We start from the raw sequence: 14475 nt of genomic DNA, 5'->3' as shown, positions 1-14475 counted from the left end.
AGATTGGGATTGAGCGGGGTTGACAGGATTAGAAATGAGTACATGAGAAGAAGAGCTCAAGCTGGGCGATCTGATAACAAAGTTAGTGCAAGGTGGAGCTGGTGTGCAGAAGAGAAGTAGTGGATATATTGGACAAAGGATGTTGAATATGGAGAGACTAGGCAGGAGGAACAGAGAAAGGCCACAGAGAAGATTCATGGATGTAGTGAAGGTGTCATGACGCGCTGTGAGGCCGGCAGGATAGGACCCAAAATGCAGGACTGAGACAGAATTAAACTTGAAGGCAGCTTTATTGGTGGGTTTACAGATAACAAAACTAAAACTGAGAAGACACTAGGCAGGCAGAACACACAGCATTGAGAGAGATCATGACAAGGAACAGAAGGAAATGCAGACAATAAATACACACAGTGAATCAGGGCAAAGAGGAAACACTTGGGGGATACAGCTGGACATAATCTAACTGACGAGACAGGGGAAGCAAAACTGAACATGATGCACACAGGACATGTGACTATCAGAATAAAACAGGAAGTAGGAAAAAGAGACGCAGACTCAGACACACAGCTCACATTTCTGCTCCTCCCCTTTGTGAGTGTGGACGCTTCATCTCTTTGCTCTTGAATGCTTTGCTTCTTATATTGATTTTTATTGATTTTTATGCTGATTTTTTCCCTTTTTTCCATGTGAGCTTACCTGCGATAACTTCTGGACACTTGTAGATCATTAGGACTAGAGTGTTCTTAACAGAAACAGCAACATTTTATGGTTACCTTATCCTCAGCGCTCCGTGTGTCTGTGGCCTAGACACAGCTGAAGCCTGATTACAGCGTCTGGGCACCGAGCAGCCTCAATAGCCTGGAAAGGTGCTAACCGCTAGGCTAACTAGCAACAAGATGCCTTCCCTCTCCACAGATGACTACCACAGCCTCCTGCAGAAGATTGCAGTACTGGAGACAAAAATTCATCGCTTAGAAGTAAACGTGGAGGTAAATGGACTGTGTGGAAATGAAACAACCTTGCCTTTGATTCAAAACAATGGCGATGAGCAAGCTAGTACACAGCTAAGGAGCACAGATAACATGACCAAGAAAGTAGACTCTGTGCATTATTATAAATCCTCAAGTGATAATCCCCCCCTTAGACTGTCTTGGTGCAAAACAAAGACATAAATCATGTCTCCTGGAAGGGGGAGGACGTATCACAGGCAGGGCACAGCGAGCTGAAATCTCTGAAACCGACTGGCCTTCACTTCCTACGAGACAGAGAAGCTCTTCTACCCCTGTATACGGGAGGAAACAGGACTGGACAACCGTGAATAGGAAGGTTAACAACAAACCTCCAAAACAACTGAATGTGAAACTGCAGAACAGATTTGCTCCACTATCAAAGGACCCTGGATCTATATCGGACAACCATCCATCTAAAAGCAGCGAAATAAGGTCTGAAAATCTGTTGAAAAGTGAAAGGCCACAGGGAAAGCTAAAGGCTAGGCCTGAAACTCTGATTGTGGGTGACTCTGCCGTAAAGGATGTACAAAGGATGTGCGGTAAGAACACTAAAGTCCTCTGCTTTCCTAACGATATGGTCAACAACCTGAAGGAGAGAATTCTTCAAATTGCAGATGAATATCCAACTGTGACAAACATTGTTCTGCATACAGGGTCAAACGATGTGTCCAAACAACAGTCGGAGGTTCTGAAACGGGACTTTACTGGATTATTAAATACTGTAAACTCTCTGAATGCAGCTGTATTCATCAGTGGACCTGTACCGCCGGTCAGAGGAGGAGACGAGAGATTCAGCAGGTTGTTTACACTGAATAAATGGCTTATATCAGCATGTGCTGACCACTCAGTGCACTTTATCGACAACTTTAATATTTTTTGGGAACGCAGGCATCTGTTCAAAGCAAATGGATTTAATTTTAACAAGTCAGGGGTGAAACTGTTCACCTCCAACTTGTTTTATTCCATACGTCATCCATCTGTGCTTGGTGCCAAGGCTGAGATAAACGAGGAGTTATCTCATAAAGAGGAACAAACAGTACTCCAAGAACAGACAAAGCCCAGCAGAAACCTTGAGGAGGAGCTCCATTTGCCCCCACCCGGGAAGAGCCTCAGAAAGGAGAGACATCCATGGCATCTGAGGAAGAGCCTCAGAAAGGAGAGACATCTAAGGCAAGAAGAGGGATCCCTATTTGCCTCCAACTCTCTCAACAACACCAACGACCAGGACAAGGGACCACGACCTTCCCCAGTCCCCCAAACCCCTGACAGGCCATCACCCTCCTCCCCCTCCCTTTCTCCCTCCTCCCCACACCTGAAATTCACTGAGGAGATGATGGAGCGGGTCAATGCTGGGCTCAGATCTACCCCCCGTCCCAATCCCTTTTTGTCCCCCATAAACCCCCCACCAGAGCGGCCAAAGGTTCGCCATCGAGCCCCACCCTCAACAGAGCAATCGAAGTCACATTGCCCAGCCTCGCCCCCCTTAGTTCCTCTTCATGCCCTGTCTCCGCAGTCTGATGTGTGATGTGTGAAGGGTCCGGGCTGTGAGGATTATGGCAGTGATGACTTTTCCCAGGAGAAGCTGGGACCCTGTTTACTAGAAGGTTTTAAAATTTCTGTACTTTTAGGTGACAGGAGACATGTGGCCTGGTCAAAACACAGAGAGCTGCACTCTAAAAGATCTTTAAACATAGTAAACATACCTTGTGTGCCACAGACTGCTCCCAAACACGAGGGGACAAGTAATACCTCTAAAACACTTAAGTTGGCTTTATTAAACATTAGATCTCTAGCTGGGAAAACATTTTTAATTAATGATTTAATCACTGAGCACAGCCTTGATTTTATGTTTTTAACTGAAACTTGGTTGGACCAAAGTAACAGTGGAGCTGTTCTCATCGAGACGACCCCTCCTAACTACAGTTTTATCAGTGAGGTCAGGGCGAGCAGGAGAGGAGGAGGGGTTGCTGTCTTATTTAATGAATCATTTCAATGTAAGCAGCTATCTCCTGGAAGTTTTCAGTCTTTTGAATATGTGGCTTTACAGCTGAAGGCCCCATCCAAAGTTGTGTTTCTTAATGTTTACAGGCCTCCCAAATACTGCACAGACTTTTTTAATGACCTCAGTGAACTGCTGTCTGTGATCTGTGTTGATTTTGACTGTGTAATTATTGCTGGGGATTTTAACATTCATGTGGACAACCCTCAGGACAAAGGGACTAAAGACCTGAGTAACACTCTGGGCAACTTTGGGCTGACTCAGCATGTAACAGAGGCCACACATAATAGAGGACACACTCTTGACCTACTGATCTCCAAAGGCCTGAGCATTTCAAAGGTTACTGTGTCTGATGTGGGCCTGTCTGATCATTACTGTGTTTTCTTTGAAAGTAAAATCTCAGCCCACACAAATATATCAACAACAGTGATCACAAAACGGTGTATAACTGAACACAGTAGTGCAATTTTTAACCAGGTCTTCCCATTAACACCTGACCTGTCCAGAGGGTCAGTCAATGAGCTCGTCAATAGCTTCAATGCTAACATGTTAAATGTAATGGACACTATTGCTCCCATTAAGGTGAAGGTTATCTCTGGAAGGAAAAAGTCTCCATGGAGAAACTCCACACTGGTGAAAAATGAAAAAAGAGAGTGTAGGAAAGCTGAGCGCAGATGGAGAAAAACAAACCTCCAGGTTCATTATGACATTTATAAAGAGAAACTTCACAATTATAATTTACAACTGAGGAATGCAAGGAGGTCCTACTTCTCTGACATCATCACTAAAAACAGCCATAATGCTCGGGTCTTATTTTCTACAGTTGACAGGCTAACAAACCCTCCTGTGTCAGTGGCAGCTGAACTTCATTCGACCATGGCCTGCAATGACTTTGCCAAATTCTTCACTGAAAAAATCCAAAAAATTAGACAAGCAATTGGTACATCAACAGCAGATCCAGGATATGTACTGTGTCCACCAAAAAACTGTTTAAACACCATGAAACAGTTTCAACCTATTAACAGCAAAGACCTGGAGGACATCTTAGGTCAACTGAACTCCTCCTCCTGCTGTTTAGATGTCCTGCCAACAAGTTTTTTCAAAAAGGTCTCAAAGACTTTAGAGTCAGACCTGTTACAGATCGTCAACTTTTCTTTATTATCAGGTGTGTTTCCAGAATCACTAAAAACTGCTGTAATCAAACCTATACTGAAAAAGGACAATCTTGACAAGACACAAATGAACAACTACAGGCCGATCTCAAATCTCCCGTTTTTAAGTAAGATCATTGAAAAAGCAGTTTCTCAACAGCTCAGTTACTTCTTAAAACAGAATAATTGCTACGATGCCTTCCAGTCAGGTTTTAGACAGAACCACAGCACTGAAACCGCTCTGACCAAAGTGTTTAATGACATATGTCTGAATACAGACAGTGGAAAAATGTCAGTCCTAGTTTTACTGGATCTCAGTGCAGCATTTGATACAGTTGACCACAACATATTACTCAAACGACTGGAGAACTGGACAGGTCTTTCAGGAACTGTACTAAACTGGTTCAAAACATACGTAGAAAACAGGAAATACTTTGTATCAATAGGTAACTTCACATCTGAGCAGACAAGTATCACATGTGGAGTTCCCCAAGGTTCCATCTTGGGACCCCTTCTGTTTAACATCTACATGCTCCCACTGGCACAGATTATAAACAACAACAAAATAAACTATCACAGCTATGCAGATGACACACAAATATATATCACAATGTCACCAGGAGACCGAGGCCCTGTACAGGCTCTTGGTAAATGCATTGAGGAAATCAATGACTGGTTGTGCCACAATTTTCTCCAGCTAAACAAAAACAAAACTGAGGTAATAGTCTTTGGTGCCAAAGAAAAACGATTACAGGTCACCAGAGAACTTCAATCTATACATCTAAAAACCACAAACCAGGCGAGAAATTTGGGTGTAGTGATGGATGCAGACCTAAACTTAGAAAAACACATTAAGACAATAACAAAGTCAGCTTACTATCACCTCAAGAATATATCAAGGATAAAAGATCTGATGTCTCAACAGGACCTGGAAAAACTAGTCCATGCATTCATCTTTAGTAGGCTTGATTACTGTAACAGCATCTTTACAGGTCTACCTAAAAAATCAGTCAGACAACTACAGCTCATTCAGAACTCTGCTGCTCGAGTCCTCACTAAGACCAAAAAAGTGGACCACATCAGTCCAGCTCTGAGGTCCTTACACTGGCTGCCTGTCCGTCAGAGGATAGACTTTAAAGTTCTGATGCTGGCCTATAAAGCTCTGAATGGTTTAGGACCAAAATACATCAATGACCTCCTGACCCAGTATGAACCATCCAGATCCCTCAGGTCATCTGGATCCGGTCTTTTATCAGTTCCCAGAGTCAGAACCAGACACGGAGAAGCTGCATTCAGCTTTTATGCTCCTTATATCTGGAACAAACTCCCAGAAAGCCTCAGATCAGCTGAAACACTCAGTTTATTTAAATCCAGGTTGAAGACTCACCTGTTCTCAGCTGCATTTGAATAAAGCACCAAATCCACACTTTAAGCTTAAATTTCAAAACTTACATTTAACTACTGATTTTATCTACTGTTCTGATTTTATCTGTTTTGATTTTATATACTGTTGTTTGTTTGTTTGTTTGTTTGTTAACTAGTTAGTTAGTTTATTTGCTTGTTTTATTCAATTTTAAATCATGCTTTTTATTTGTTCTTGTTTCTAATGTCTCTGTAAAGCACTTTGAATCGCCTTGTTGTTGAATTGTGCTATACAAATAAACTTGCCTTGCCTTGCCTTGCCTTGACGTGGGAATACAATAGCAGACACATGGCAGACGGACATGACAAAGCTGAAAGAATGAGAGAGCCAGGAAGCTGAGACAACAGAGAGTGAGCTGGAGAGTTAGGGACAAGTAAGACAGAGAGGGAGACAGATGCAGAGAGGGAGCGAGAAGGGAACAGAAAAAGAGCGTCATTATAGACAACACACCGGGGATGAAGGGGAGGACACAGCAAGGAGAGACTAAGACAGAGCGGGCACAGAAGGGAACGAAATTAAACAAGAACTAGAAACATAACAAAACCCAAAGACTCTCCAAACTAAACTTTAGTATCTCAATAATCTGAAAGAAATGAACAAAAGACTAAGCAAACTTAAAACCCAGAAGATGGATATGAAGAGTGCTGATGTGCCAAATGAATGAATGATTGAATGAGTGAATACCTGCTTGGGATGATTTTGGAGAGTGTGTGAAAATGTCAGACAGACTAAAATTTGATCTATTTTACATTTTCAAAACTTGCTTAACAGTTTGTAAGCAAATGAAAATATTTCAGCTGTCAAAAAATGTGGAAACCGTACAAGTCAGTTTTTGTGAAAAAAGCGCATGTCTTTGTGACACTCTGCAATCAAATGAAAGGAGCACGTTCATAGTGCAGATCCAGTAGAAGGAGGTGACTCCCAACATCTGGGAGCTGGCTGAAAACTGGCAATTTAGTGGGAGCAACAATTTTAGCTGTGCCTGTAAGTGATAGACACAGCTATCGCACTTGTTGCTCTGCTTCCATGTTATTTTGCAGATTAACAGTGCTTTAGTATCTTTGTTTAGAAATGGCTCTAAACTAAAGTATAGAGAACGTCAGTGTCAGCACTATGTGATCCCTGCATATTTATATCTGAGTCGTTCAAAGGCTGATGTTGCTTTAACATTCATTCGGTGTTCCTCTTCTCTCTTCTCTTCATTCACCTCTCACCTTCTTTCCTTTCCTTCATTTTCCTTATGAAATTCAATCCAACCATCCTTCTCGCCTCCGTGTCCTCTTCCCGCTTCGCCTCTTGGCCAGGCCGGGCCAGTCTGCATGGCAAGTCCTCCCTGCGGATAGAGGATGTGCGTTCAGACGACCACGGCTGGTATGAGTGTAAGGTGCTGATGTTGGAGCAGCAGTATGACACCTTCCACAACGGCAGCTGGGTGCATCTAACTGTCAACGGTAAGAAGCATCTGACATCATGCATTATTCAGGCGGTTCAGTGTAAAGCCAGTGTGAAACAATAACTGAATAGACAGTACAAGTACAAAGTCATACCTTTGTTGTGTATGTGTGAAATATTATTACCTTCTTATATAGACTTTTTGACAGTCTTTGAAGGAATTGCGCTACACTTGTCGATGGAAATCCAAGATTTCTGATTGTTCTTGAGCTGAAGAAAGATGCACACTTAACACAAATTGATACAAATGACTGTCTCTTGACATTCACAAACTCAAACTCAAAGGCAGACAAAGTAACAAAAATGATTCTGCTTTTCTTTATGTCTCAGAAATAAAACAAACAGGTTTAACATAAAAATATGAAAACATTTCTAAAGAGATGCACACTTAATACAAAGACACGTAAAAGAAAATACCAAAGACAGGCAAAGCAAACTGGAACTAAGACTCACATAAAAAACGACTGAAAAAGGCACAATGCAGTCAAAACAACTATGACAAAAGTACAGAGGTACAATGAGACACAAATGGATGAAATGGAAAAACAAAACTGAGCAGAAATAGAAACAAACTGAACAGATCAACCCTCAAAGATGCAAAATAATGAATGCAAATCGATAAGTCTTTTAGATTGTTATTTCTTAGCCTGTGGATGCACTGAACACATAAAAGAGTGTTTGCATAACAGATGCTGAAATGCCTAATAATGTAGATTCTGTGAATAGGCTGCATGTGCTACATCTTTAATGCAACACAAGGGTTAGATGTAAACCTAATAAAGCATTGTAGTACTGTAAACAGGCCACTTTGAAGATATCAATTTTAAATCGTTTATTTTAAAGGTACAGTCAGTCATTCTATTTGATTAGTTCATAGAAGAAAAGATTATATTGTCCCCAAAAATATACCAATAATAGGCATCGGTCGCTCTCAGGAGCTCAGTGAACTCCAGCATGATACTGTGGTAGGATGTGACCTGTGCAACAAGTCCAGTCCTTGCTACTAAATATTCCACAGTCATTTGGTAGAGATATTTTGTGATATTATAAAAATCACAAAACGAGGTCTGTGGATGCTGAGGCACAGAGTTTAAAATCCAGCAAGAAACTTTTTGATGGCTACCAAAAACATCTGGTCAAGGTGACACTTAGCCTGATGTTAGTGAGGGTGTGTGTTTGTACTTTAGACTGTGTTTGTCCTTTTGATCATGTGTGGATTAAAAAAAATCCAAAATAAATGTTATGTTGTGCAGCAATTCTTGTTTTTTAGTCATTAAAGATGTCTGCTTTACAGTTAAAAGAAAATCATTAAAAGCCATTCCTCCAATCATTAGGAGGATGCGTACTCGTATTAATTCCTACTTCTAATTACTTCATGATATATTTTTGTTCTGGTTACAGCCTAATATATACATATGCAGTCCCTTGTTACGTTAATATATATACATATTTATGCACTGATCTATAATTATTTAACGACAACTATCTAAACATATCCATGCATTCTCTTCCACTTATCCTTATCAGGGTTACGGGTGGGGCTAGAGCCAATCCCAGCTGCTATATTTAACATCCTACCTCATCTATATGTTAAAAAACTCAGAAAAGCAGGGCTATGCATTGATTAAAAAAAAAAAAAGAGGTATATAATATATCGCCTCTCGCCCTATGACAGCTGGGATAGGCTCCAGCGCCCCCCGCGACCCTGAAAAGGATAAGCGGAAGCGAATGGATGGATGGATGGATGGATAATATATAATTAGATATATTAAAAATAAATCAAATCACAGCTGAAAGACAGGGTGAAGGTGGTGTATTAGCAAAACAGCTGGTTAAACTTTGTAAATTTATTCAACCAAGTGATTTCTCAGCTTCTCAACTATTTTGAAAGTTCTGGCTGAGCCTGCAGTAGATCAACTTGCTTGTTTTATTAAAGCAGAGATTGTAGGAGCCGAAGCCATCTGTCCATTATCAGGGTTTTCTTTCCTCACGTGCTAATGGAATTAATGAAAACGTTCTGACATTGCACTTTAACTATTCTACATTAAACATGTTGGCCAAGATGACCAGTAAGAGAAAACCTATTTGTTACAATGATAATTCACAGAAGCTCCTTTTCTTTCTAATGCTAGCTCTGTTTCCACAGCATTGTTAATTTTGACACAAATTTTGATGTAGTTTTAATAGTGTTTTTGCTAACATGTTATTTAGGTGCAATCATAATTTAATAATTTAATCATCTAAATTCTTTTAGTTTCAGTCTAGTCAACTAAATTGCACAAGCCTGTCACAGACAAAACTAAAGTTGATTCAGCTGAATAAAAATATAACGTCTTAGCTTGTCGTGTTTTTACTGATAGTTCCTGCACACGTTTCATAAAGCGTCTCATTTCCCTTGACATTAAATATATAATGTGTCCATATGTTTTCTCTTCTTCCCAAGCACCGATATTTTGTCATGTTTTTGTGAGAAATGGGGAGCATTGGCATTAGCTAAGAGTTGTGACCACAATTTGGCAATAATATAAAGAATAGTTGCAAACAGGTGAGAAACCTTATGACTGTGGTGTTTAAGATCATTATGGAAACACATTTTCACTTTGATTTTAACTGATGTCTCTTTTAATTTTTTATACTAGGCAAGCACCGCCTTGCTTGTCCTGATGGAACGCCACTGGGGTGGATGTGAAAAATGTGTGGGGAACGTTAGAGCATATGTGTTCAAATACCCAGGTTTAAAAAACACATGAATTCCCTGAGCTCCGATACTAGTTATTATCAAAATGCATTGTGCAAAATATTAAGCTAGCAAACTCTCATTTTTGTTTATGTCTGTTTCCATAATGATTAGTCCTTCCCCTTTTTAAGATGGATTTAGCAGTGCTTAGCCTAATGGTGGAGGGAAAAATAATCTAATAGCAGGGAAACGTAGGGCTGGCACTGAACACTTCAAAAGATAAACACTGCAGAAGGTTCCAGGGTTTTGCTAATTATAAGCAATTGAGTAAGCAACTTGATAATATTGCTGAATCAGATTTTCGGTCACATAGCCAGTAAATACATATGTCAAATGTACTGTGCAATAGACATTACATCTCAAATAATATGTAATGAACATTGTGGTGAGAATAAGGCACGGCGGGACCACAGATCATCATTCAGAGCCATCTTTATTGCCCTACTCACCACAACAACACCACACACACCTGAGTCCCCGTGTTTTAACCCAGCGGGCGTGATTACGGGCAGACCACGCCCCACCACAAACATTTTTACAAGTGAAGATTTTAGGGTAAAAAAAATTGATTGCACAGCACTTTCTATATCTGTGTCTCTGCTGCCTGTAGTAGCCATAGAGCATCACTAAAATACAGTTCTGCTATAATTCATAGTCTAACAAATCAGTCAGAATTTGCAGAGCTGATATGATTCTTTAGACTACTAGTTTCACCTAGGCAACAGTCCAGAAACCATACATATCCTTCTGTGTCACAAAGATGTAATAGAAAAAAGTTCTCACATTTGAGAAACAGGAGATGTTCTGTTTTCTACTTGTCTAAAGTGATTTGATTTCAGCCATTTGAAAGAGTTAAAACATAAAGCTGTACTGGGATTGTTAATGTTAATGTTGTGGTTCAACTGACAGTATTTGTGGTTTCTGATTGGTTACACTGTGGCTCTTTTGTAAGAACTTGACTTGAAAAAGTTGTGCAGAGCACTGCGTCCCCTCTTGTACATGCAGTGTCACAGATTTGCTGCACTTCTAGAAAAGAATACCAGACAAACTCCTGCGCACAAACCAAGCTGAGTGTTAACACTCACAGGGCTTCACAGATGAGAATATTCTTGCCTTCATGTGGCAGTTCTAGCACTCGTCAACTCACTTAATCAGACAGCATATGAAGATGCTTGTTGCTGTGGTAACAGACAGATCAGATACGGTCCTGCAGCCCCTGTCCCCCACCCCCCAAGTTCAGTCTCATCAGCGTTGCGTTTGTTTTGTCTTGGTTCTTCATCCTCTTTCCCAGCAGTGTTTAGAAGCCTCAGGCTCCTAACTTAGCCTCCTTTCTCTCTGCCTGTTACTCCTTCACTGTCTGTTAACATCCTGTCACTGTACCAAGCATGAACCACACGGCTCCGATCATCGCTGTAGTCAGACAGTCAGTGGTGTACAGGGGACAGCTGACAAGCATGCCAGTTTTCCAGAATATATTGCTAAAACTAAGCTTCACAAAACAGATGTGCTGAAGTTGACTTTGTTACATTTTCTTAGACAGAAAATTTATTAAAGTGGTCAAGCTGTTTGAAAATGAAGTGCTTTTAGTGTGTTGAATATACTGCTGAATATGTTACAGTGTTTCCTTTGTTTTTCCACTAAGAAGAAAAAGATAAAGCAGTTTAGGTGTAGCCAGTATTTGTGGAGGTCGTTATGACAACAGTCTTATACAAAAAAAGCCAGGTTATTTTAAAAATAGTACCATGCTATGTGTTATTATGGTATGTGGCTAAAATACCCTGGAAGTTAGAAACACTGACAGAAGACTAATTTCTGCAAAAGTGAGTATACCGAACATTGGTATGTAAGCATGCAGTCACTAGAAGTTGGATGGTGCCTTCGGTGTTTAGACTTCCTAGGGAAGGATATAAGTAGGGAAGGGAATTGATAAGAATTTAGCGATTCTGATTCTATCAACATCAGTTATTGATTCTATTCTTTATGGATTGTTTTACTGATTCTCACTGGGTTCTCGTTGGCTCTGCTTTGAGAGTTACAACCATCACTAAGCAGCATATCAAAGAGATTACATTCATTAAATTATGCTGTGTAGGCAAATGTCTGTACATGTTGGAGGTATTTCCTCTCTTTGTTGTGATCAGTGTTGGGGTGGTTACTCAGAAAAAGTAATGAATTACAAATACGACACAGAACACTTTTCTTTAAAGTAATGCTGTACGTTGCTTAATTACTCAAAGGAGAAGGTCATTTGTTACACTGTTTGTTACATTACTTCCACATTTCTGTAATATGACCTGAAATGCATCATCTCATAATGTTAACGTATAGCAACACAAATCCCTCGCCTAATGAGGACACACATACAGGATCTGTCTCTCAGTAATTAGGTGTGAACACACGGCAAAGATAAAAACTAGCATAAAGGGACTTCAAAGCGATCGCCACAGTGATTCTACTTTAGAAACGTGATCACGTAGAAACATAGTCTGACTGCTCAGCAGTTTGTTACACGTTGAAGTTCAGGGTCTGGCTGTTGGGCTGCGGTCGGCATTCACTCAGCTTTAACATCACTCTGGGTTCTTAGCTAGCTTAGCATTAGCATGCTGTCTGTGCAGATGATTGCAAAGAGCAGAAGTTGTGTTAGCAACATAATGCAGTTTCTGTTCTGGCTGGAGTTTTCACTTTACCATTGCACTGTTGTCATTTTGTGCAATAAAAACAAATATTTAAAGTATTGTAAATATCCATGCTGTGGACTGTGCCACTATTTTCCTCCTCCAGCACATCCACTGAAATCATCTGATAGTAGCACAAGTGCAAGTAGAACCAAGTAATTGAACTACCCGGAACAGGTTCTCTGCAGGAACTGGTCCTCGATTCCCATCAAATACAGTTTTTCTCTATATGCACTCTTGTAATAACTTAACTAACAATTATTGTTGTAGTGTTGATATCTTTAATTAGTTTAAATACCACTCAAAAGACTTTTTGCTTTGCCATTCAGAATAGCCTGATGTGATTAAAAATACAGCAACTGAATTATTATTCATATTTTTAATCTGTTAAGTTGCCGTGCTAGCCAATGTGTGAACACGAGCTAATAGCTTGAAAAATAAGACCTTCCTTTACTTTTGTGGTTGCCTTTTACAGTCATTGGACTGATGTACTATATAAAGGATGTGGAACAGCATTTCCATGCAAATCCAAAGGATCTGAAATTCATGCTCACTCCTGAGAGCTCTGCCTCAAAGCCACTGCAAAAACAGTAAACAATTGCTTTTTCATATAGGGCGAGATACTTTTAGCTTTTTTCCTTAGTAAATAAAGTTAATTACCATCACTTCTCCACCACCTTAAAATATGTTAGGTAAATACGCATAAAGAAAAATAAATAGGAAATGTGAAGATTGGCCCAAATAGTTTATTTGTTCAATGTAGCTGAGTGGTATACACTGACATAATTAGGGTCCATTTCTAATTCACATCAAAGAAGTAATATTAGTTTTATTAGTAATGATCTGAAACATTGCTTCATTTATATTTTTTCAGGAAAACCTTTTTTTTCTCCACCCATACCTTTCTTATCATCTCTGTTTCTTTAAATTAAATATTGTTCGAAAAACCCGGCTGCACTTGAGCAGTCAAAGTGCTTTAAACAACATCATTCATCCAAGCACTTTATTTATATGCTTAAGTGCTTTCTATCTAAAATTCAGACACACTCGTGCACTGAACAGACAGCAACTTTGGGTTCAGTATCTTCCCCGAGGATACTAAGGCATGGCTGTAGCAGCCAGGGGTTGAACCACCAACCTTCTGACTAGAAGGGGACCTGCTCTACCTGCTAAGGAATTGCTAGCCTTTAAAAGTAAAGTATTTTTACATAAATTGTTATGATGTTTGATTTAGTAACGCAATAATGTGGGTCCATCAGACCTGCTAATATTGGCTAAATAGCAAAAATATGAACACAATACAGAGGTTAAGTAAAACATTTGATTTTGTCATTAGAGGCTCAGGCTCAAATACAGGCACAGCTTTTCTTTGGTTTATAGCAGAGGTCCCCAACCCCCGAGTCACAGACCGACACCGGGCCACGAGAGTTGAAGATCACGTGTGAAATTTATGTTTTTATTTTTTATCGTTTTTATCATTAACTCTGTTTCCCTGGGTCTTTTCCTGTGTATTATGATTAAATTTTCTTTTTGTTGGTGCCGGTACTGGTTTTATTTTGTTGCATTTATCTGCAACACCTTAAAGGCCTGTCCGTGAAAATAGTCGGACATAAATCGGTCTGTGGTGCAAAAAAGTTTGGGGACCGCTGGTTTATAGTAAATGCAAATCTTCTGACCATCCAACTAAGAAGACACATAGTCAACCCAAAAAACTTAATTAGACAGTGAAGCTGATTGAAGAAGGGTTTTAAGTGTGACCAGTAACTTTATGAAGAACACTCGGGGGGCTTGGTGCTATACTGACCATCTAGATGAAGCAGAACTTCTAATTATAGTTCTTCTGTTTGCACTCAACCTCTCACTGCCAAACATCTGTAGTTTTTGGTTTTCACACTGTGGCCTTCAGTGCCAGCAGGACTGGCACATTAAGACAGAAGTGCTGTTTCTAGATTTCTGGTGAGATGCAAAAAGACAAGTTCCGTAAAATTGCCTCCTTCATTCCTGTCAACTTCTGTCACTTGAGATCGG

The 14475-nt window shown here is 40.0% G+C and overlaps 1 protein-coding gene across 5 annotated transcripts in view; it reads left to right on the top strand.

Moving 5' to 3' along the window:
* The window catches only part of igsf9bb (immunoglobulin superfamily, member 9Bb), a 142827-nt gene that overhangs the window by 45595 nt on the left and 82757 nt on the right, over positions 1–14475 (top strand). For all 5 annotated transcript variants that reach the window (XM_026183242.1, XM_026183245.1, XM_026183243.1 and 2 more), the window contains exon 3: positions 6888–7034. In XM_026183242.1, coding sequence (XP_026039027.1) covers positions 6888–7034 — 147 coding nt within the window. The remainder of the gene's footprint in view (positions 1–6887; positions 7035–14475) is intronic.

The sequence above is a fragment of the Astatotilapia calliptera genome, chromosome 10, assembly GCF_900246225.1.
Source record: "Astatotilapia calliptera chromosome 10, fAstCal1.2, whole genome shotgun sequence".
Classification (NCBI taxonomy): Eukaryota; Metazoa; Chordata; class Actinopteri; order Cichliformes; family Cichlidae; genus Astatotilapia; species Astatotilapia calliptera.
This window is presented reverse-complemented; position numbering and strand designations above follow the sequence as displayed.